We start from the raw sequence: 25,537 nt of genomic DNA on the forward strand, positions 1-25,537 counted from the left end.
AAGAATATTGTATCCATACGAAATATTCATGATCGAAGTGGCTAGGCTTTATTTTAGCCCTGTATTTACTCAGTCCGTGCTCATGCCAGAACTTCGGCTGCTTTAAGGATCACTGTTTGTTTTAAGTTATTTCTTAAAATGATGCAACAAAGGTTAGCGATATCGGCTGTGTTGTTTGCCTGCATTTACCACTGCGGTCTTTATTTCAGTGACTGTTGCTTATAAGAACGTGACAACATCGACAAACACTATGTGAAGACAACTGTCAGCATCGACGAGCTCTGTTACGTTTTGGAAGTTTATTACGATGGCAGCGCAAGACGTGACCTAAGGTCTATAATCTACGCCAAACGAGCATCAGTAGCATTGCACCACCGATGTAAGCTCAGGTAAGAGCATGTCCTGTTTGACTCCAAACCAAATGTTCCGTTCAATGTCACTTAAACTTCCCAACGCCCAGTGTTCCGTTACCTTCTACGCCACGGGGAGAGGGGGAAGGGGATTGCGACCGCTTAGCTCATTTTACAACTCACGAACTAAAGAATAATACAAACTCTTTGGTAGCCCTGCAGGTGAACTACAAGATCTACTCCAGTGATGTTGCAATAACTGGTGCAGTTGACTTGTTCGGCCGGGTTAAGCGGGATCACGCCAGTTCTTTACGCCTTTTAAATAACGTCACACGCGCCCGCAAAGCAGAGCTGACATGCAAGTAAGTCAGTTCGCGTTCATTTAGCCACAAGGGGTAATGTGAGGCCTTCTGAAGCTATTCCGTGGCCACCCATAATGCTCCGTATGTGAATGTATGAATTCTTAATGGCACTCAATATCTAAATTCACCTTTATACATTGGGCGGATTTGAAGACTTGAATTGATGTGGCCGTGAGTGCGGAGCCTTTTTACATTGCTTCTCAGTTGATGCGGCTCATAATTTCACAAGTTTGAAAGCTAACTTGACATTATGCCCCAGAAGTTCCCAGGACCTGATCTGCCCACGAATGAGCCAAACGCATGTCACAACCGTTAATGACGTGCATATTTAGCTCCTGTGCACCTTGAGAGCCACTGGATAAGAAGACCGGTGTTCCCAGAGCTAGCAATGCACTGTAGCACCACGATTTTCCACCTTTGCGCTGTGGAACCTTGTAAACATGCAGACACAAATGATTGTAGGCACCCGCCTACTTACCCTATGCATGACACCGGTACCATTCAATAAATTTGCTCTCTCCACGTAAAAGGATGAGGAAACTTGACTTCGAAATCAGTTCAAGCCAGTTCAAAAATTGTTTTTGGGAGTCCTGTCTGCGCCATGGTATCTGCGTGCCACGTTATGTAGACGCCAGCTCGTCTCTGTTCCCACAACAGAAGCGAAAGCGTGTGACGGCCTCTGTGAATTGGGACGATGTTTCTGTCATTTTCCATTGTGCTATTTGATAGGTGCACGCATTCTCGCGGCCTAGTCGGCTGACTTGACTTCCTCTTTCAGCCTGCAACAATGGCGGAGTCTGTCAAGGTGCTCGTAAGATGTCGACCGATGAACGGACGAGAGAAGAAGCTCGATTGCGAGGTATGCCAGTGGCATCACATTTCAGCGAGGTGCAGCGGTCGCACACGGCACAGAGGGTTGCTCGGTTGCCACACGGTTGGCGCTGTCCGACTGGAGCTGCTGGGCCAGATCGCAAAGCTGGCATTGCTCGGTTATAGCCGCGCCTGCGTCACATGTTCCTAGATTGGGTTTACGTTAATGGACAAAAGGCCCGGCCACCTCGCAAGAGCCGGACCAGGATGGTGAGGTGCTCAATTTCCAAGGAAAAAGAAGATTTATGCCATGAGCATACACAATGGGAGCATCCATTGTCTCCATTCACTGGTGGGAGCAGGTTACAACTTGATGGGAGCAGCTCACTGACACTGGTGGGAGCAGATCATTTGATGCTGAGAGTAGCGCATCCACTGGTGGAAGTAGACCGCTCACCATCACCCACTGGTGGAAGCACGTCACTTAACTCTGGGTGCAGCTCAGCCACTGCTGGGTGCAGCTCAGCCACTGTTGGGGTGCAGCTCAGCCACTGCTGGGTGCAGGTCATACGCTGGGGGAGGAGCCCACCCGCTGTTGTGAGCAGCTCACCCACCAGCGCGAGCAGGTCGGCGGTCCTGTCGTACAGCGCCATTCCCTCGCCGGTCCAGTGTACAGCTCATCACCGCGCGAACAGAACGGTCTCCCAGTGGACAGGACTTAGGATGAGCGCGCGTGCGACGGCCCCGCCTCTGCTCTAGGCTGCGGCGGAATGGCCGCAGTGCAAATTTTGATGCCTTGCGGGATTCCGTGCACCGTACATGGTCCCTGCATTGCGTCTTGTCATTTCCGGCAGACCGTCTACCTGTCTCGGCAGACCACTTAGTTAGCAACCACTGAGAACTGGACCCGACATTTCGAGAGTTTGTAGGGAGATGATAGGAGCCCGAAATTGAAAGGCGTAGACAAATCTAACAGAGTATGCTTTGCTCATCAGAATAGAGTATAGCATTAATGCCGTACTGGTTTCAACATGCAAGTTTTTTGCCTTAATTTTTTTGTATTTTCCGTATGTATCTGAATGGGTGTCTTTCTTACTGCCTCGGCTTCCTCGTTCACTCAGTTTTCATGACATACGTATATGCGTCCCTGTTGCCTGATTAATTGTTGGTTGATCTTATCTGATTGTGTACTTACATAACGTCCTTCATGTCGCATGAGGAGATGCATCACACTTTTGTAACTTATTCACGAGAAGCGATCTAGAATATAAAGATCTTCCCTTTCGCCTCCCAAAGGGAAACCGTACGCCTTTCGGTGCCAAAATAAACACTTAATTGAATCGCCATTTCCTGGCCCGAAACAGCTATGTCCTAATCTTAAACCGCTGTTCGGTCAGGAGCCCAGACTGGGCCTCGCGGGTCGGCCTGGCGTGCATGTACCCGGGGTCGGTCTGGTGGAGACCATTTTGTTTGATTGCTGTGTGATACTCAGGAGACAACCGCGTGCGAACAAACCTGCCTGCAGCGCCAGCCGCGTGCGAACAAACCTGCCTGCAGCGCCAGCCGCGTGCGAACAAACCTGCCTGCAGCGCCAGCCGCGTGCGAACAAACCCTGCCTTCAGCGCTGCGTAGGGTGGCCTGCGCTGTTTGCTCCACGTCAGTTCGAAAGTATTTGTAGACCTTGGGAAAGTGGGAGAACGTGGTCATGCTGTCAGGTGAGCTGAGGGGCGCCGGTGAGTCACTGTCTGCGTGAACATGAGTCAGTCCCTGCTGATTTTCCCAGCCGCGACCCTGCGTGTATCGATTCTGAGGCGGCTCGGCTGCACCGGTTGTGACGACACGTTTGCCCTTTGACTACGCCGACGGCGGACCGCTGTCAACACTTCCACGAAGGCCGGAGCGTCGCCTGGAGTGACTGAGTGGCGCAGATGGCACGCACGCAGTGTTAGTGGGGAGGCCGTCACGACACGTGCCAGAGAGAATCGAAGGCGTTGCTGCAGGCGGCAGAGGTGCGACACACCTTCCTCACGACCTTGCCGCACCCTCAGTGCGGGAGACAGCACTCTGGATGTAGCAGATGACTGTCCCTCCTCGCAAACCCGTGATTTTTGTGTTATTTTGGTAGACGAGCTGCAGTGCTGTCGACGACGGCGTGACTGCTTCTAAAGGGCTGGAGGTCCGCTGCCTGATAATGGTACGGGGGCCAGTTTGGTCACAAGGGTTTCCACCTGGTCAGCTCACAAGCAAGCGCGACATCGGTCAACGAGCCGTCGCCTTAAACCCATAGGTCAATGCAACTTGCATGCAATAAGGGTTCTTGCAACATGCGCACTGACATAAGTGAATGCTCTGCCATTATTAGGTATTGTTTGTTTCAATGGGAATGAACTGTTTGAGTATCACAATTCCAGCGGTAGCACTAGTTTCATTCATTAGATAGATAAAAGGAACCGAACGGGCTGCATTACTTAAGACTGCGGTGCGGTTGTTGCGCAATTATTTGTTTCCGAGCTCAGTGAGTTTTAAGTTTTAATGACGTAGTGCGAATCTGCATTTAGTTGTTTTGCCCACCACATCTTACTTCTAGTTGTCACCCCTCTGCCTGCGCCTTTACCTGCTTCAGCTGAAAATCGCATCGAAAAAATTGCGCTGAAGAATGATTTAAATTAATTGTGTTTAAGGATGATGTATATATATATATATATATATATATATATATATATATAACTCAAAATGGAGGTCGTATATCAAGGTCGCATGACATCATTGCATATTAGTTTATGTGCGGGGGCGTTCTCCGGGTAAACGGCACTACCCGAAAATAATACACATTTTGCTTACAGAAATATATTTATTAATGCAGAGGGCCAAAACTTCATATATTTTCAGCCTAATTCCTCTGCTTCTTCAGAAAACGTTCTCACCGTTTCGCCTGACTCCATTATTTCATTATGTTGTATTATTTTACCTATCATTCCAAGAGTTCTATAGAAACTCTTCAATTGGATGTCTCCATCCTGCTGGAGGATGACGGTTCTGAGCGCTTTCGACGCCGGTTAGTGACACCCACGGACGCGGTCCTTCATAGTTCCAGACAGGCACAACGGTCTGATGGGGCCAGGTAGGGCAGGCGCAGTGCCTAGTAGGGCAGGCGCAGGACGGTTTCAACATGCTTCTCGAGCAGGAATCCATCACGACACGCGTTTTACGGGGTGAATCGGTAGGACACTGTTGGCTAGCCCGAGCCGCCTCTGCTGGATCGCAGGCAGCATCTCCAGACTAGCCTGAGCCGCCTCTGCTGGACCGCAGGCAGGAGCTCCAGGCTAGCCTGAGCCGCTTCTGCTGAACCGCAGACAGTAACTCCAGGCTAGCCTGGGTCGCCTCTGCTGGACGGCAGGCAGTAGCTCCAGGCTAGCCTGAGCCGCCTCTGCTGGACCGCAGGCAGTATCTCCAGGCTAGACTGAGCCGCCTCTGCTGGACCGCAGGCAGTAGCCTCTTCTGGATCAGATCCTTGTACTACTGTTCAGTTATGGGGGAGCTGTTCGGAGCCGGATTGACCCGGATAATGCCCTTCCAGATCTCAGAAAAAGCGAAGAGTACCTTTCCGTAAATTTGCACTGTCAAAACGTCTTAAGTGGCGGCGAGTGTGCATGCTTGCCCCGCTTCAAGTCGCTTTAGGAGCCTGCGATCTTCCGCTGACTGGAATGGCCTGCGACCATGGCCGCGGCAGCGGCCCGCGCTACAGGGCAGTGGACATCAACGGGCAGGACGAACCGCGCCGAGCATCACGGGACGTTAAGCTTTCGCCGCAAGTCCTGCCGGAATTTCACGGTCGGATGGTAGGGTCAGGGTCCAACCAATAGGTACTCGTCAGTGTGGGCGCTAATGATCGAAATCCATCCACTCAAAAACTTCGAACTAGAAATAAAAATGTGTTCAGTTCTGCTGCCTATGATGAGCCAGTTGAAACATAAAAATTCTACGAATTGAAGGAAAATGATGTCTTGACTTGCAGTAGTAAAAACTTATAGTTTCCCGTCGTTAGTCAGCACGTAAAAGTTGGCCTGCAACATAGAATACAATGCTACTTTTATTCTTTATTTCATTAACAAGCTGTGAGGAGTTTAAAGTGTCGTAGCTTTGAACAACGCTTGATAGATATGTGGCAAAAGACACGATGTTTACGAAAGCGTCATCACGCGAACACCGTTACGCTTTGCTTCAGCCAGTCAGTGCGTGTGACGGTGACCTGCCGCCCCGGTCGGCTGACGGGGCGGCCGGGGTGCACTATTGTCCCCGTGTCGAGAGGGCCGGGACACGTCACGTCCGATACGACACTGCACGTCATGTCACGCCACGTCTCGCCCGACACTACACGTCACGTCACACACGAACCGACCCGCGCGTCACATCGCGCCCGATCCGGCGCCAGCGGCCGCGCGCGCGCCGCAGGCATTCGATAAAACGTGGCCCGCCATTATCGGTAAGACGCATCGACCCGGTGATAAACGGGATGTATTTTTGATGCTCGCTCGGCGGCAGCTACCGCGGGGCGTCCGCGGCCGGCCGGCTGCGCGGCCCGATCCCCTTCGGTCAGTCGCGCTGCGGGACTGGACAGCGCGGGGCGTAATGAAGGGTCTCAGGCACAGCCAGTGACAGTGTACTCGGACGCTTCCGCGGAGGGCGATGCTGTCCGTTTGACCTGCCGCGCCCATCGGAAGGCGTCGTTTGTCGTCCGAGATGGTGCCCACACTTAGCTGGGGCGTGCGCCCTGCCCCCGGGCCGGGGGCGGCCGGCGTGGCCCACATGGGCTGCCAGCCTCCGTCGCCGCGGGGCACGCCTGGGTCGTGTTGCACGATCGACCCTGACCGCACGGCCGTGGCCGGCCGGCCGCTCTGTTACGCTCAGAGCCATGGTAACCTCGCCCCGGTGCCGAATCGTTACCACGCCGCAAGGTCGACGCTCTTAAGTGCCCCCGAGCTGCGGCGGAGCCGGGTTTCATTCTGAAGCCTGTGGCCGGGCTGTTGGCATTGCGTGTAGAACGGCTTTACGTAACTGGATCAGTTGGACGTGCTAGGCGATTTTCGCTGAATTGATAGCTGCCGTCTCATTAAGCTGAATATCATCTAGCTCAGATCCGGATGTTGGTGGGGTTATAGCCGCTGCATATTTCCAGTCAACTTTACCCGCCATTCAGCGGCTAAACAAGATTGGCCTACAATGAACCTGCTGTAGTCTGAGTAGTTCATTCCGATCAAATAATCATGCTGAAAGTTATTCATGCAGTGAGAATGTATGACTAGTCGATAGTGTGAGAAGGTGGCGTAGTGCAGCAGCAGAGAAACGAGCATTTTTGACGGAATTTTTCGACCTATATTAATGTGTATCCACGCTGGTATCGCCGCCACCACAGCTTCCATATCGCAGTATCCAATTATACAAATATGGCTATGTATATGTGGTTGGTATGCGTGGCTTCACATATTGCATATAGCTATTACATTCAACCCGTACCGCAACGCATTACCATTTAAGCTGCGTTCTACTTCCAACTGCGAATGCAATTCGTCGGCCATTCTGTAATTTTCTCAAGTTATTTTGTGGGCGCAGGTAGAAAGCGTGGTGTGCCATGTGTAGTCATGGCAAGGCCAACCTTAAAATTGCACCAACTTCTGCGATCAAGCCACTGACACAAAAACAACAGTCTTCTTTGAACAGTCACGAACATTGCCGTTGACCAAACCAACCATAACGAAACCATCGCCTCTGATGCGACCTACCCCTGCTCTAGTCATGTCTAGCACCAACAGCGCTATTGACATAGACGTAGACGTAAGCGTGTTTTTGGGCCGTCGGAAGAGACGTCGCGGATATTCAAGTCAATCGTCACAAGTTTAAAAACAGGATGTCCATGACTACAAATAACTTCGCACTCACAGAGCAGCCTTGCTGATCAGCATCAGTTACATGCATCACCAAAGAGTAATTTCGACTTGATCATTGTGGGTGACCCACCGTAAACCCGAACCATTTGTTCAGCATTGCATGGCGGCCTCGTGTCCGTCTGATTGTCCCCAGAATAGGTCGGAGGCCTACGCCATGGTGGCCTCGTGTCCGTCTGATTGTCCCCAGAATAAGTCGGAGGCCCACGCCATGGCGACCTCGTGTCCGTCTGATTGTCCCCAGAATAGGTCGGAGGCCCACGCCATGGTGGCCTCGTGTCCGTCTGATTGTCCCCAGAATAGGTCGGAGGCCCACGCCATGGCGACCTCGTGTCCGTCTGATTGTCCCCAGAATAGGTCGGAGGCCTACGCCATGGCGACCTCGTGTCCGTCTGATTGTCCCCAGAATAGGTCGGAGGCCTACGCCATGGCGGCCTCGTGTCCGTCTGATTGTCCCCAGAATAGGTCGGAGGCCCACGCCATGGTGGCCTCGTGTCCGTCTGATTGTCCCCAGAATAGGTCGGAGGCCCACGCCATGGCGGCCTCGTGTCCGTCTGATTGTCCCCAGAATAGGTCGGAGGCCTACGCCATGGCGGCCTCATGTCCGTCTGATTGCCTCCAGAATAGGTCGGAGGCCTACGCCATGACGGCCTCGTGTCCGTCTGACTGTCCCCAGAATAGTTCGGAGGCCCACGCCATGGCGACCTCGTGTCCGTCTGTTGGTCTCCAGACTAGGTCGGACGCCCGCGCCATCTCAAAGTCACTCGGATGAATGGGAGCTTTTCCTAGAGCCGGTGCCTCTCGGAACCTTCAGCCTTATGACCAAATGAAGACTTTAATCCTGTGAGGGGGCCTTGGCGACTCTGGGTCCGAAAACAACGGGGTGGCAGAATGAAACAAATCATCTGAAATGTTTAGTGAAATATCCCGCTAGCGCAAACCGAGTTACCAAAAACAGGGATGTTTAGTGAAGGGGTAGAGTCACTCGCGATGGGTTCAGTCCCCCAGCCGATAGCAACATCCGTGTCAACCAACCTCTGCGCACGGCATCAGCATCGTCTCCGCATATCACACCGACTTTTGAAGCAGTACTCCACCCCTGCCCATCAACTCCACTTGCGACTGATATCCAAATGGCATGTGCTTCGTTTACTGCAGGTGCATGCGTGGCCTAAAAACAATGTGAGCTTCACGCCTAAAAAGTCTGCCGTACGGCGAATAAACAAATATGTGCAGAAATTCCAAGCCTTGCACTCAATCGTCGAGGTAGAAGGACAGAAATATGTCTACTTCTTTGTAGATGGTCAATGTACATGCCTTTGTTGTTGTCCCGTTTTGTCTTCACTTGCTCCTAGCCTTGCTCGTGCTTTTTTGCTTCGGTTGTAGGGTCAAAAAATTGTAATATCTGCTTTTGTAATAGTGTTTCTAATATATGTATATATATATATATATATATATATATATATATATATATATATATATATATATATATATATATATATATGCAGACTACGTCACGCAGGTGGCTCACGGACATCAGCAAAGTCACAGAGGCAAAATTCTCAGTAGTTGTAAAACTGGTCTATTTCGTGAAAACAAACAAACACACCAACAAACACATCCAGCCGCCAATGGAAGTAGGAAGAGAACAGAGGTGTGCCACTATTGTAGCTATTATCCATGAGAAGGAGGATGAAATATTCAGTACGCTGTGCACTGTCCTTCACAAAAGTCACGCGCGTGTCCTTGGACAGGCTTTTCTCAAAGATTGTCCTTTCACGTGTGCTAGAAAGAGCGCTAATTGGCTGGACTTACACTAATTAGCGTCCATGGCTGGTTGATACAACCCGATTTAGATCCTCATGTCAGAACGGGACATATTATCAGCGGCCGAAACCACGACAGTCTTCCTTTTAAGTCCGCTTGTAAAGCGAATGGGGCGACATAGAGCGGCACGACGATCTGAGGGCTCCAAGTCGCGACTTCGATCGCTCGAGAGTGCGGTGACACCTGCCGCGCTCCGGCCAGCGCGGCTGAGGCGGCGCTGGCCGGGCTCGCCGCGGGGCGGGGCCCGGCGCTGCTGTTCGGCGCGTTCAGCGCCCGCCTGGCGCTGCTGTGAGTTGTCCAGCGCTGCTGTGCGGCGCCGTTCAGCGCGCGTCAGGCGCTGCTGTGTATTGTGCAGAGCTGCTGTTCGGTGCTGCTGTCCGCCACTCTGTCCGTCACCGTTTAGTGCGCTCCGGCGCTGCTGTCCGGCGCCGTTTAGTGCGCTCCGGCGCTGCTGTCCGGCGCCGTTTAGTGCGCTCCGGCGCTGTTGTCCGGCGCCGTTTAGTGCGTCCCGGCGGTGCTGTCCGTCACCGTTTAGTGCACTCCGGCGTTGCTGTCCGGCGCCGCTTAGCGCGCTCCGGCGCCGCTTTTCTACGCCGTTTAGCACGCTCCGGCGCTGCTGTCCTGCGCCGTTCAGCGCTCGTCAGCGCTGCTGTGCGGTGTTCATCCATCGATTGCCGACGTCCGCCAAGGCCAGCGGCCACTGGGACGGCCGGTAGCCCACAGAGACGGGCATCAATACGGCCGGCCGGCCAGGGGCGGTGGCCGCGCCGCACGCGTGTCCGGCCGAGGTCGCCATAGAGACCCGGCGGGCAACAGGGGGCTGCGAGCTGGCGGTGCGGGGGAGGCACGGCACGGAACAGTAACCACCAGCCAATGGGCGACGCTGCGATCCTCTCACTGTGAGCGCTGCCGTTTGGGAGATAAACACGAAACCCGAATTGGTTCTGAGGCGATTGATTCCTGCTGCACAGGTGCAGACCACGCCGCTGGCAGTGAACGCACCAAAGACGGCAGTGGCCCTTGTCCCATTGTTGACCCCGACTCCTGTATCCGGCTGGTACTGGCGCTTCCCGTTCCGTCGCGTCTTCTTGGTACCTATGTGTAGCTACTTTGAGTGATCTGATATTGCACGACACGACGACCATATGCATGGAAGGAGCCATCAAGATAACAAGGTTCGTTTGTACACGACGGCATTGTCACCGATTAAAGTCGCAGATCCCATGGTTTACATTTACTCAAAGGACTACATGTGTTCCCTGTTTTGCACGCTGTCCGTAAGACGCCAATGAATCATATTGTTGAAATATTAATGCTCTCATATATGTACTGAAACACGCAATATCGGGGCTAATGGGATTATGTGTTGTAAAACGACGTTTCATTCAATTCATAATGGTTTTGTGTTTTAGTCCATTCGACGCAGTACCCATCCATTACAAGCGCTCGGTCGCAGAGGCTTCAGAGCCAATTCGGCCTAAAGAACGCAAAGACGGCAGAGATCCCAAGTGGGCGCTTAAAAGGAACGAAGTGCCTTGCCCCATGCTCCCTCACTGGTTTGAAGTTCGTGTTTTTTTTTCGTTGTCGTTTGCGAAGTCGTGATATCCCGGCACGAGTTCGGATTTCTGAACGCTTCATCACATATCTAGCAGCCTGCCTCTTTTGGAGAGCTGTTAAACCATATTGCCACGACATCCAGACACGAAGTTCGTCTGACTTATGTGTACTGTCACCTTCCCCTTTCACCTCTCGCACACCAACTTGCTTCGGCGTATATCCTTGTACTCTGGCGCCTGCGCCTATCAGCCATCGTACCAATCCCGACGGATACCTGTCCTGAACTGCGCACCAGGCCCGGTTTCCCAGCCGTCGTAGGTCCCAGCTGCTTTTCAATCCCGACGGATACCTGTCCTGAACTGCGCACCAGGCCCGGTTTCCCAGCCGTCGTGGGTCCCAGCTGCTTTTCAATCCCGACGGATACCTGTCCTGAACTGCGCACCAGGCCCGGTTCACCAGCCGTCGTAGGTCCCAGCTGCTTTTCAATCCCGACGGATACCTGTCCTGAACTGCGCACCAGGCCCGGTTCACCAGACGTCGTAGGTCACAGCTGCTTTTCCGACTCCCGATTCTTCTACAGCCGTGTTTGCCCTCCCCGCACACGCATCTACCCTGGACCTTGCTACGGTCCCCGTCCCCGGCCCGCCTTACCCAGCTCTGGGTTCAATGCGCGGTCTCGGCGTCATTCCCCATGCCGCCGGCACCAGCGAAACCCTGATTCCCCGCCTGTGTCGGTCCCTGCAGGAGGCACATGTGTGTGGTGCAGGTCTGCGGTCGGCGCGCGCTTCTCGCCGCCCGCGCGGCAGGCCGTCATTGCAGCGTTACCATCCTGAGGTGGGCGTCAGCGACTGGCCGCGGTGGCCAACACGGCCACAACAGGCTGACGACTGAGGGGCGCCGCGCGCGTGTCTACAGCACGACCCCCGGATTGCCCCTCCCCCCCCCCCCCCCAGATACCGCCCAGGAGGTATAGGAGGTAGGAGGTATCCCCCCCCCCCCCCACACACCACATCTGGCGCTCGGCGCCGAGCGGCCGCGACGCGCCATGGAGGCACAACATACCTCCCTCCGAAGGGGTTGAGAATGCTCCAAGATGTATGTTGAATTGATCATTGTCGATCAGGCTAATGAGTTGACTCGGAATGAGCCCTCTGTGGAATGCGATGCGTTCCCGAAGCAACATTGCTGCCTTTAATGACGTGACACATGTCTAATGGGAAAGCAAAGCCATCCAGTGCGATTTAGCAAGGACTGCTCGAAGTCCAGGGCGGTTGAATTCAAGCAGCAGGCTCCAGCAGGCTTCAAGCAGCAAGGTGGTCCAAAGTTTTTACGGCTCTCCGGTTCTCGGCGGCGGCGGATGTTCGACTCGGGCCGACGCTTCGGCCCGGCCGATGGCGATGAGCAAACTTCCGCCGTTCTAGGTCGGACTTTCGTGCGAGTGTCTCCACCCTCCGCCTGCTGTCCAGCAGTCTTTGATGGTCGGGTTATGGCTGCTCAGGGCAGGTAAACTGTGGCGTCCAGTTCGTCACGCATACATAACAGAGGGCACAACGCAGTTATTGCCAGGCGCGCGCGCTCTGGCAGGGCCGTATTTTGGGCGGAGCCAATCAACCCGAGTGCTAGCGACCACTAGACGACCGGCTTCATAAGAACTGAGCCACTAGGATGTGATCGGCATTGATTTATCGACAACTTGACAAAAACAATTGGCATAATACCACAATGACGATCGTTGCATAGGGCAAAATTTTCCAGTGTTTGCCATCGCAGCCAGCCCTTGCTGAAAACAACATAGACATTGATTCGCCCCGAGTATGAGTAAGTAAATGAATATTCACTTGGGCGGTGCATCGGGAGAGAGGCAAAACGTCTGCGTATTTAAAACAAGCCTAGCGATTCAGCTGCTTATGATGGTCGAGAAGCTGCTCAGTGAAGGGAACTACAGATATCTCATAGCTGCAGAGTACCCTGATTGGGTTGGTGCAGCGGTGGAAATTATCACAATCGTTGGGGCACACCACGTCTCGAGCCACTTCTTCCTCCCCAACGTCTTTAAATGCATTGGTAATGTTCAGAAATGCTGGAGGGGCGGGGTCAAGCCATCCGAAGTGCCTGGAAGGTTTGGTACATGCTAATAACTGGGTGTGTTGTGTTTAATGGAAGTCGCGAGCGTTGCTTGGATACGACGCATGCAAGGACAGCACGTACTTGGATAAAACACGTACGTATTGTTCGTTGCGTGCGCAACGAATTTACACAGCATTGGAAATATGCAATGATACGAACATATGCACCGATTGGCAACAGCGGCAGATGAGACAATTCACCATGTGTTTAGTCATAGACAAGTTTGCAGCAAGCGTGCTTCGCGAACGTCAGCACCCTAGCCAATGTGTGGTGACACCGTTGTGATTTGTCGCGGGCTCAGTGGCGCTGGTTGGCTGAATGTTCTAAACGGAGACTACTCATCGGCGCCAACACCGCGGCCAGTTCGACCATTCCTGGCCGTCCATGCTTCATGTGGTCTGGGTGCTGGGTGGTCCCCACCAGCGGTCTTTGAACCACTATTCAGGAGTGTGCGGACGTGGTGCACCCCAAGGCCACGTGCTCCCCTTACCGCATCTATGATATGCATTAATACGACCTAACAGCTTGAGGGCGTGTGCTGCTGTTTGGAAGCCCATGCCACCTCCCACCCTCCGTCTGCAGGTCGTCGTCTTCATGGACGACAGCGTCATGCAAGTCTCCATCATCAACCCCGGGGATAAGAACGCACCGCCCAAGACGTTCACCTTTGACGGCGTATACTACATGGACTCCATCACGGAGAACATCTACAAGGACATGGCCTACCCGCTAGTTGAGGGCACGCTGGAGGGCTACAACGGCACCATCTTCGCCTACGGCCAGACCGGCTGCGGCAAGTCCTTCTCCATGCAGGGCATCCCCGACCCGCCCACGCAGCTGGGGCTCATCCCACGAGCTTTTGAGCACGTGTTTGATGTCATCAGCACGTCCACCGAGACCAAATACCTGGTGAGGATTACCGCATACTGCCCCCAGTGGCATGGCGTCATTACCGGGTCAGCATACACTACGGGTAAACGATGATTCGACGCTTTGGTGACGCTTAGAATTAACGTTTCTGTGAGAAAATGATGGGAAGCGGACAGGCCGAACATGATGTGCATTGAGCACAGCTGATGGAACATTAGGTGATGCTGCAGGGCAAGATATGAGTTACCACGCTCGAGTCATGAACTCATAGATAAGTCATATTGACGTGAGGCATTAACAGTTGGCATACGTCGCGTACTAACGAATTACCTGACGGCGATCGGTACTAGGGTTTCGCATAACCGAAAACTCTCACGGTCATTAAAAAGCCAAGCATACTACACATAACACGCATGACTTGAAGTCCAATGTCATGCTTTGCAAACCATCATTCTGGTCACTAAGTTTCTGCGGTGGGATGGTCGTGACGGTTAAGTTCAGCAACTTGCAGGAAGGTAGGGCCAACGGGCTTGAGGTGTGCCAGCTGGTTCTCCACCCCAGAACCGCCGTGCTCGACCGCTAACTCCCCTCACCACGTTTCAGGTTCACGGTTCGTACCTCGAAATCTACAACGAGGAGATCCGCGACCTGCTGGGCAACGACCCCAAGAAGAAGATTGAGCTGAAGGAGCACCCGGAGAAGGGCGTCTACGTGCAGGACCTCAGCCGGCAGCCGTGCCACAACAAGGACGACTGCGACATGCTCATGCAGAAGGGCTGGAACAACCGCTCCACCGGCGAGACGCTGATGAACAAGGACTCGTCGCGCTCGCATTCCATCTTCACCATCTTCTTGGAGATGATCACGCCGGCGAAGAAGGGGAAGGACCAGCTGCGTGCCGGCAAGCTCAACCTGGTCGACCTGGCTGGCTCGGAGCGGCAGGCCAAGACAGGTACAGAGCGGCGGGAGCGGGCTCGGACAGGGAGAGCTGCGCCCTGGCGGGAATGAGGACAGGTCAGGACAGACGCTGGATGATGGGAGTAGAGCCAAGGGAACCCAGATACGGGATGATAGTGTGGACATGGCAAGACAGATACTGCATGGGGGGAATGGGGACGGGCTAAGCCAGGTACGGGTTGATCCGATTTTGGGTCAGGCGTAGAGTTGTATGTGACGGGGGTAAGGACAAACCAAGGCGGGTCCGCGCTGACACCAGTGCGTGCCGGGAAGGGCCGGAGGGGGTGTGCGACGTCAGCTGACTGTAGGGAGGGAGGCACAGACAGGCAGGGGTGACTGGAGTGAGCGCTCGCGTGAGCCCGTCGGTGCCGGCTCGATGATGGATAGCGCTCATACGCAGCTCATGGAATGGGGCGGGGTCGATCCAGCATGACGACCTAGCACAGCGTCATCACTCAAAGCTGGGACCGTGCCCAATCCACACGTGGCTGCTTTGAATCGGCTCCTAGGCCCTGGTGAGGTAATTCACGCGGCAAGGGACGAAATTCAAAAGGCTTGAGGCATTCAAACGTGTGTAAGTTAGATAGTGCGGAAGCTTGCGCACAAGCTGCGCATCGCTCTCAGATTGTGCGGGACGCAGTAACGCCCGTCGCTCAGCCTGCGCCTTCTTCCCACGACTCCAGTGGCACACAGGGCTCAATCGCAAATGCTCACCCTTCCGGACGTGCTGTTTGCATTGCTCCAGCCCAGGCCTCAGAACGCACTTCCCACGGCTTCTTGCTTGCATCGCTTTCCGGCGAGCCCCATAACAATTAGCTTACTCCTGCGCTATGCAATTATTTGAGTAATGATAAGCTATTTTTAATCTGCATGCGGGAATAAGGAGCTCTTAATAAACTTCCGCGGTTGGAAGCCCGCATTTTTCCGTGGCATTTGCGCTTACGTATTGATTTGGGACGATCCTGGCCATTTTCGGCTGTCGCGGCAGACACATCCAGGGCAAACCGACAGGTGATCTATGAAGAGCATCGATGCGCTGGCTCCGTAAGCTGGTATTTGGGGGTATGGAAGGAAGTAGTGAGGGGTTGGGCTCAGTACCAGCACATTTGGAAGGTGGCTGAGGGTCCATGTCCTGGATACAGATCTACACGTCATGCCAGCAATGCTCAATATTTCACAAAGCAGAGGATGCGTGTTTATGTGTTTATGTCTATGTGGTGATGTGTTTATTAAGGTTTGTGAGATGCAGTGTTTCCGCGCCGTATGCCCGAAATAGTCAATGTCACATGACATTCATAAGTTCGACTTACCATAGTTGACTTGCAAAATATTTTCGATGGGGAATTTGGAATGCACAGTGGCCTGGCTGAAAGTGCACTATTCGAGGACGCTTTCCATCCCTATTGACACATGCGGTCATGACGACCCTGGCATTCAATGCAATCTTTCATTTATACAACAGCCTATATTATGAGACATTGCCTCCAGCCCCCAGCAGCTTCTCTCGGTTTGTTGGCGCTCTGTCGTCATCGCTCTGTGCCCGGGCGTGTCGGCGATGGCGGCAGGTGCCGGCGACACGCGCGCCGGTGCCGCGGCCGGCGCGAGCCGCCGATTCGGCGGGGGCCAGCTGGTTATGCCGGCATCGATCCATGCCATAAGGTGGCCGGGCCGGCCTGTTGTGTGACGTACACGACGCGGCGGCGGCTCGACGGCCACGGTGCGCCGGCTACGTGCACTGTGCGGGCCGCTCTGTGGAGGACGGGCCGGGGGGGGGGGGGGGGAGGGGAGCGGCACACACCATTTGCAGCTTCGGATGTCGTAGCAGCCCAGAAAGGCATCATTGGGGGCCCTCATTTTGTCAGCGATTCGGGCGTTACCGAGTCTAGAGATCGATTTATCGGCTGTTCCAAGTCAAATAGGCTGGTCGATTATTCACAAAAGGCAGCAGTATCTGTGATGGCGAGCGTTAGATTGGAGGACATCAAACCGAGCAATGATGTCTACATTCCAGCGGCGCCATGGATTTGCTTTGGCACTGGTGCAACGGAGCTATTCATGCCAATACGTACCGTCACCGTGACCCTTTGAATAGCACTCACGTGAGGCACAGACACACCAGTCAGCAGAGCACCTGATTTATGACGTAGTCAAATCAAGTCCTAAATACTCCAGAGCTCTGACACACAGGATTATAATTGAGAAGGCGTGGACTCAAATATGAAAGTTCAATTCCTGAGTCAGTGAGAACGTAGAAAGCAGCCTCGACTCAAACCGCAGGATTCAGCAAGGGCCAGAATCAGGCACTGAACGATACTGAGGAACCAGCAGGGGCCTGGATTCAGTCAGTAATAAGCATCGGTATAATAATAACAGAAGCCAAGGTTTAGCTCGGGACTAGCCCAGTGATCCAGCAACAGCCGATAGTCAGCTTAAAATATGGCAAGAGATGCAAAACAAGCTAGGATAAACCCGGGATAAGGTGGAGGAACCCAGCAGGAACCGCGGTCCTGTTTTGCAGGACCGTCAAAGGAACCAACAGTAACTACGACATTATCCATTTTTTTGCCAGGAACAAGTGCCTATTCACACCTTCACTTAATTCCCCAGCCATAGTGTTGGGTGCCTACCGCAGAATGCAGTTAATAGACCAGGTTCTCATGAAAGCTCTTGTTAGTTTTTAGGGCCACATGTCTCGCACGGTGAGTCACCAATTCTCGTGTGGATGATCGCGATCAGAATTCACAGGAACAAGCTCAGAAAGGCGATAATGAATAGCTCGTGTGCGCAACATCCTGGGTGGGTTCCTACGCCGACGGCATCCAATGCTTTGCCTGAGATGAAGAGCGCACTCTGCACCCCACTTTTGTAACAACCGCTTTAGAAAAGCGTCAAAATGACCATGCATACATGTAGTTAACGATCAATAGAGATGCGCAACAACCGGCTACCAATTTGCATGGCCAGAACACAGCCCGGTATGTCAGCAGTACGCAACATGTATATATATATATATATATATATATATATTATATATATATATATGTATATATATATTTTATATATATATATATATATATATATATATATTACAGATTATTAAAGATTTTGTCCGAACCCTTTTATTGGATGGATTTTTGGGATCATAGTCCACATTACGCATTTAGCAATGTGTGTTGCGTGAACCCTGATCCCGCCAACCGATTGTGAAATTTCAGGTACACGACAGCATTCTGCTGCGAAGGTTTATGTGCCGTAATGCTCGGCACGTTCCGCCCTCGCCTCGGACGTCACCTGACCTTTAGCGGTCGCTGCCACCGGCCAATAGCGAGCGATTAAAGTGTTCCAAACCCAAGGGTACCGCGGTTGGACGACTCGGAGGGAGACACTAACCAGCTGAGCTATCGGGACGGACAATCTACTTGGCCATGGACAATTTTGGACTCTTATGCCATGCTTTGCTCAAAACAAAGTTCGCATGGACAAACACTGGTCTTGCCAACTACCGATGTACTTATTGTGCCTCTTCCACAAGTGGCACACGTGTCCACCCCGTGGAAGCCGTAGGACCCAGGCTCTTGGAAAACCATCCCTGAAATAACATCATATCTTTCTTAATACACTTGTAGGTGACCGGAGAAACACGACTTTGTTATTAAGAGCGTAATCATAATACACGCTTTTCATTTCATTTCAGTTTATGATTGGGCTATCCACATCGATCGAAGTGGAGGAACGGTCTCCAGGAACGCTTTAAATATCTTCAGGGCCACATGGAAAGCACATATGCTGCTTATAGCCATTCCTCTCAAATTGGGAGATGCTCCACCCATCTTGACTCCCCCGCGGAATTTTCCAACAAAGTTTCATTTCGCGACTCCCGTAAACCGGTAGTCACAGCATATTCATCCCTTCGTTCCAGTAGCCATGCTCTGGTCAGCTTCCTAAGGCTGCTGAGGAAACAAAGCGAATCGTGTTCTATATTTTGTATCCGCTGTGTCCGCCTCTGTATCCGCGCTCTGTATCCGCCTCGATATCTGCTATATCTGCCTCTGTATCCGCCTCTATATCTGCTATATCTGCCTCTGTATCCGCGCTCTGCATCCGCCATTCCGCATCCGCCCTCCCGCCCGCTTCGTCCGCTGTTTTGCATTCTTACACACTTCGTCTTAACGGGGCTGCACTGCATGCCAGCTGCCGGTCGGCCCCGGCCTGGAGCCGCCCGGCTCCATTTTCGATGGAAAGGGACCGCGACACACATCGTCACGCCCCTTTCATTGAACGCCAGCGACTGGATTTATTCATATCGCTCACAGGGGTCATGGCGCAACCTGCTACGCCCAGACGGCTTCCAGCCCTCGGACGCTCCGTCAGCTGTAACTCAGTCTCTTAATGCAAGAGGCGGCAGGCGGCAGGCGGCAGGGGGCTAAGATCAAATTGTGGGGCAGCGCAGATTTCGGATTTTTCCTTTTCCAACTTCCTCTTTTATGTTCTACAGTGGAGGGCGAAGACAAACATTAGAAGCTAAGTCCCAAACGGGGCACAAAAATCACCCATGGCTGTAACAGCATCACTCACATTTTACCTCCCTCTTCAAATCCCTTAGCTCTGAAGCGTTCTGAGCATGAAATCCTACCCACCTAACCAAGATTGCTGCCTTCCGTTTTTGTACTTTTGATTAGGTCCCCTTTAAGCTATAACCGTAACGTTCATAACAGTTCATGCGTATTTTACAAGGAGTAGCTGCACTTCGAGACTTTGCTCTTAAACCGCCTTTAAAATGCAGCCTACTGAAGGTTAAATGCACACCCAGCTCCTAGCTTCTGGAATAATTTCCGAACCGCACCAGGCGTACCCACTACATTCTGGTTATTCTGAAAAGCTAATTTTCAAGGCATTTTGAAACGGCTGAAATATTTGGATCCTGGTACAGTTCATGGCGTTATAACGTTATCAGTGAGAGTTCGTACAACAACGTTTCCTGCCACAGGCAACCAATGATTGTGATTCTTTTTGTTTTGGGCAGTTTCATGTACTTATTCCAACGTTTGTGCTTTTGCCGGTCTGGGTTTGTCGCATTATAGCGGGTTACATCAAGCCTGAGGTCAACAAAATAATTTATTTGAGGTCATCTTCTAACCATCGAACCGAAAGGATGTATGCCGCTCATTTGTGCCATACACGATATAACTTGCGTGTCTCTTAACAAATTACCACTACAGAATGGTACCTACGGCAGTTTTGCCAATGTTGGGCCGATGCACCCTTTGATTATTTCTTTCTAGTCGACGCTCATATGTCAGTGTTAAATTTTCGGAAAATTTTGGAGGCTTCACCTCCCTGTCCTCCTTTTCGTTCCAAGACCAGAAACCATCATGTCTAATGAGGTCACGTAAACCAGACCTAACTTGACTTTGATTTGACCTTTACCCACATCGCAGTATGAATTTGACCTGCAAGAACATGCTTTTTCTTGAGTGCCAGCTAAAACATTATACAACCAATCTTACCGATGTTATAGTTAGCTGTTAATTCGTCCGCGAATGTTGATGATTTTTATGCCAAGCCTGTAGATTATCTCTTAATGCTTCTAAACTCTCCATGTTGAGCCGTGAAGTGGTGAGGGGTAACCCGTAACTCACAAACGGGTGTGGTTGGCAGAATGCCCGAGCCAGTGTCATTGGGGCTTTACGACGCACTCAGCTGCTGAGGCTATATGGAGTCGCCTGCCTCTCGCCATGGTAGGAAGGGCGGGCAAAGCGGGGAATCGAACCCCGTACCTCTGGTTTCCCAGGCGTGCAGTGGTAAACGCAAACGCCTTAACCATTACACTACCGGCACCCTATACCCAAGCCAGTAACAGGTGATCGGTTGTAAAAACGTTCTGTGGTAATGATATATGCTCACCATATAAACCAAATCAGCCAGCCTGCGGTATCATGACAGAACACCAAGTTACGTCGCACACCGTGCGCTTCTATTAAGGCATCAACCTTCCCATTAGCTTCTCTTGAATCTAGTAAAAGATCTGTAACAATAAACTCTGCACTCATGTTGCCATAACCGTTACAGCGTTGTGGGACATGCCTACGATATCTTTCAGCAACACGTTGCTATCAAATAAGGATATATTGATGGTTGACTATTCCCTTAAAATTCGGACACAGCCATGGTCATGAGGGCCGGTACGCATCGATCCCGCCATGCCTTGCAATGAGGCCCTGAGCAACCAAACTGTAATCGGATTTCAGAAATGCTCATCTGCTTTAACTTTAAAACGTTATAATCCAACACGTTGCGAGCGTATGCACTTTTTTACATTGCGAGTCGGTATAAGTTAACTCCATCACAATGCTAGTAAATAAGAAAGATCGTGCATGAAAATGCCGACATCAAAACACGCTGTCCCCAATCACAACAAAAAACGGCTTATTCCAGTACCTCCATCTAACCTCCTGCTGACATCGTATGGATTTGGCTGCATCAGCATGCACACGCATCATTCGACTATCCTATACGATGGGCATGGCGCCGATATTTGCTCTTAATCTTGACACGAGCCATGCCACAGGCGCGACTGGGGACCGGCTGAAGGAGGCCACCAAGATTAACCTCTCGTTGTCGGCGCTGGGCAACGTCATCTCGGCGCTGGTGGACGGCAAGAGCAAGCACATACCCTACCGGGACTCCAAACTCACCCGACTACTACAGGCAAGGCTCAAGGATGTCGGTGCTCTCTTGTTTGAACGGCTCCGCCTAGGTGGCGGTTCTTTCTGTGTGGTACGCGTGATGTCGGCTCAGCCGAATAAATTATGCATATCGCTGGTCGTCCCTCGCATAGATCTACGCAGCAGCCAGCGAGAAGCTCGTAGCCGATCGTTTGTGACCATCTCGTGTGCCACCTGAGAAGAAGGTCAAGAAGGATGCGACAAGGTCAACTGCGGTCCGATCAGAGCCTTGTGTTGTGACGTCGGAAAAAATCCGGGATATCCACGACCTGTGCCACCGGACTTCGTTTCCAGCCCACATGCCGTCGGCGTGCGTCGCTGTTGATATCTGCAGATACCAGGGCCAGCCGTCGACCCCGGGTCTCAGCGCCTTCCGTCAGGGTCAGTCGTCGACCCCGGGCCTCAGCGCCATCCACCAGGGTCAGCCGTTGACCCCGGGCCTCAGCGCCATCGACCGGAGCGTCGGCTAGCGTCAGCCGATGATACTGGTCCTCAGCCCCATCCACCAGGGTCAGCCGTTGACATTGGGTCTCAGCGCCATCCGCCAGGGTCAGTCGTCGACCCCGGGCCTCAGCGCCATCGACCAGAGCGTCGGCTAGGGCAGCCGATGATGCTGGTCCTCAGCCCCATCCACCAGGGTCAGCCGCCGACCCCGGGCCTCAGCCCCATCGACCGGAGCGTCGGCTAAGGTCAGCCGATGATACCGGTCCTCAGCGCAATCCACCAGGGTCAGCCGTCGACCCGGGCCTCAGCCCCATCCACCAGGGTCAGCCGTCGACCCCGGGCCTCAGCCCCATCGACCGGAGCGTCGGCTAGGGTCAGCCGATGATACTGGTCCTCAGCCCCATCTACCAGGGTCAGCCGTCGACCCCGGTCCTCGGCACAATCGGCCGGAGCGTCGGCTAGGGTCAGCCGATGATACTGGTCCTCAGCCCCATCCACCAGGGTCAGCCGTCGACCCGGGCCTCAACCCCATCGACCGGAGCGTCGGCTAGGGTCAGCCGATGATACTGGTCCTCAGCCCCATCCACCAGGGTTAGCCGTTGGCATTGGGTCTCAGCGCCATCCGCCAGGGTCAGTCGTCGACCCCGGGCCTCAGCCCCATCGACCGGAGCGTCGGCTAGGGTCAGCCGATGATGCTGGTCCTCAGCCCCATCCACCAGGGTCAGCCGTCGACCCCGGGCCTCAGCCCCATCGGCCGGAGCGTCGGCCGCCGACCCTGCGCCGCCACGACGCTCGCGTGACCGGGGTCGGTTAGGCCGCCGCCCGAGGGCCGGCTCGGGCGCTGTTTTTCTAACCTGGTCAGCGGATAACGGTTCGAGTTCCCGGCTGATTCGGGCCAACGGCCGTGAAGTTGGCGCGACGGCGCACGAGGGCGCGATTCGGCGCCTGAAGACCGCTCTCAAGGTGTGGAGGGGAGGTCGGTGCTCAGCGTCCATGAATTTCAGCTGAATCTGTCGATGCAGACAGGAAGCTTGACTAGCCGGGGAGGTACAGACGAAGGTAGCTAGTTGTTTATGTTGATCTCCTGAATTAGAGTAAGCACGCCTACGAATCAAACTCCCACCCTTTAAGCTACGCAAACGGCTTCTGCTCACCATAATCTCACCGGGGTCGCTAACTGGCACACCTAAACTTTGCCAGGACCTCGGTCTGACCGCGGTCTCACCATTGCTGCCAGTGTCATCCACTGCCTAACATACCAGGCTGACCACTACTCCCACCAGATAAGTCTTGGTTTACATCAACTGGGACGTTGGATTACACCAAGCACCTCTAGTTTGGTCGCGGACCGCCTGGGGTTATGTCCTCAGTTTCGCATACTATCACTGATATCAAGCGCTGTCCATGTCCTATAATCTACTGTGTGCTAGTATGCTGTACTATACATGTTGAATGCTCAGTGATTACCCAAGCCAGAAGTGAAGGATACCATCAACAACTGCTGGGCTATTTATCGTCGTGTTTTTATTTGTTTGTGTCTGCAATGCCACACCAATATATATGTACATATGCGTGACCAATATGTATGTGCATGTGCATGACCAATATGTATGTACATATGTATGACCGATGTGTTTGTACATGTCCCACTCTTTCTGCCATCGAGGCACGGGCTCGTGGTCCCCTGACTCACGAGATATCTTCTGCGTTGCCCGCAATGTTGCTGCCCTCACGGAGTTCCCGTCGCGTCAGGCTTTTTAAGATCTATTATCTCTCTTCTCGGTTGCTTTGCAATGCGTCCTGCTACTAGGCCTAGCAAGGGTAACAGATCAACGCTTGCAAACAATTGTTTCAGCGTGAATGAACGCTGAGTTGCTACAACACTTTCTGCTTCTTCGTCGTCATTTTTTGGAATGTGGGCTGTCGTGATCTATCATTTTGGCGATTCTAGATTTCAAAACATTGCTTATATCAGGGGAAACTGGGACAATGGGATGTTTGCTCAGAAAAGTGTGTCCGCGATGTTTATTCAGCGCCAAGCGCGTATTCGCCAGCTGTGTTAGCTTTGTTGGCGCCGACTCCCCGGTTGCGTGTGGCACAGACCTGGTTTCGACCGTATCGCTGCCCGGCCTCAGGAGCCACGCCGGCCAGGGCGCCCAGCTTCAAGAAGCACCCTCTCGGGACTGCGTGTGGCGGCGGCGCCTTCTGCACCAGCCGCGGCGCCGTCAGTGAAGGACTGGGGCGGGCCGCTCCGTTCCACCCACCGCTGGGGCGGGCCAGGGGGGGGGGGGGGTTGTCGGGACTGCCGTGCGTGGCATCTAGGGCAAGGCCGTTCCATTTGTACGCGCGGTGGCATGCGTGGCCGCCACGCACCCCATTCACCCCGCCATCGACCGGCAGCCGGCGCGGGGCGGGCAGGCGAACTGTTGTGACTGGTGACACCGCTGCCGCCACGCTGGCGGCGGTGTCACCACCCCACAGTTGACCCGCCGCCGCCGGTGATCCACCGGCTTAGGCGATCGCTTCTCGCTGACCGAATCCGCTCAAGCGTCAGGTCGGCGTCGCGTGAGGCGTGAGACAGTGCTCCCGCCACAAACAGACGGCTTTCCTTTGGACAATGGGCGACGTTAGCGGGTCGAAACGGTGCGGCGCGGGCGGCTCTGACGGCGGGTCGCTGCCTGCAGGACTCGCTCGGCGGCAACACCAAGACCATGATGGTGGCCTGCCTCTCGCCGGCCGACAACAACTATGACGAGACGCTGAGCACGCTACGCTACGCCAACCGCGCCAAGCAGATCAAGAACAAGCCCAAGATCAACGAGGACCCCAAGGACACGCTGCTCAGGGAGTACCAGGACGAGATTCGCAAGCTACGGGAGCAACTTGGAGACGGTGGTGCGCCGGCGCCCGCCCAGCTTGAGAAAGGTCGGTAGATGGCTAACTTGGCAGGGGCGGATCCAGAACTGCATCACGGGGGAGGTCAAGGGCTGCTTGGAGGTCATCTCCCCAATTTGAGGGCCCTTTGTGTCAAAGAAAGGAAAAATATTGTTAGGATAGGTGTTCTCCATCTCCTCAGGACATGCCATTGCCCCATCGCTCCTCGAATGAGACCTGTCGTCGCAAATTGACATAACCATTTATCACGATGGAGCGGCTGCTTGCACTGCGGTCGGACCTTTGCATACGCTTTCCTGCATTATTGGTGATGAATAGTCTACGGAGAGCAACACTGTGCCCGCTTTTTACTCTGTCATTGGCACTATTGATACCCCTGTCTTCTTCAGTTGCGTTATTTTTTCGAGATTTTCTCTCTCCTCGCCACGATACATTACACGTACTATGTATTTCTCTCCATTTTCTCAGTTGTGGACGAGGAAGCTGTTGCCAAAGAAAGGGAGAGGCTAAAAGCCGAGTATGAAGAGGAAATGAAGAAAATGCGTAAAGAGCTGGAGGCTCAGAAGAGGTTAGGAGAATCCACCGGAGGCCAAAACAAAAAGAAGCTAGAAAAAGAAGCAGAGAAAATCAGACAGGAGTTCTTGGAGCGGGAAAAGAGGCTTAAGGTCAGG

General features: G+C 53.3%; 1 protein-coding gene across 1 annotated transcript in view; it reads left to right on the forward strand.

Moving 5' to 3' along the window:
* Positions 1 to 214: 214 nt before the first annotated feature.
* LOC119111653 (osmotic avoidance abnormal protein 3-like) overlaps positions 215 to 25,537 on the forward strand; it is a 28,901-nt gene continuing 3,578 nt past the window's right edge. The window contains 7 exon segments of the mRNA XM_037235459.1: positions 215 to 379; positions 1,491 to 1,571; positions 13,558 to 13,884; positions 14,449 to 14,797; positions 21,371 to 21,510; positions 24,656 to 24,896; positions 25,335 to 25,531. Coding sequence (XP_037091354.1) covers positions 1,500 to 1,571; positions 13,558 to 13,884; positions 14,449 to 14,797; positions 21,371 to 21,510; positions 24,656 to 24,896; positions 25,335 to 25,531 — 1,326 coding nt within the window. The 5' untranslated portion in view covers positions 215 to 379; positions 1,491 to 1,499.

This window comes from Pollicipes pollicipes, unplaced genomic scaffold (assembly GCF_011947565.3).
Source record: "Pollicipes pollicipes isolate AB1234 unplaced genomic scaffold, Ppol_2.1 Scaffold_7261;HRSCAF=8764_pilon_pilon_pilon, whole genome shotgun sequence".
NCBI lineage: Eukaryota > Metazoa > Arthropoda > Thecostraca > Pollicipedomorpha > Pollicipedidae > Pollicipes > Pollicipes pollicipes.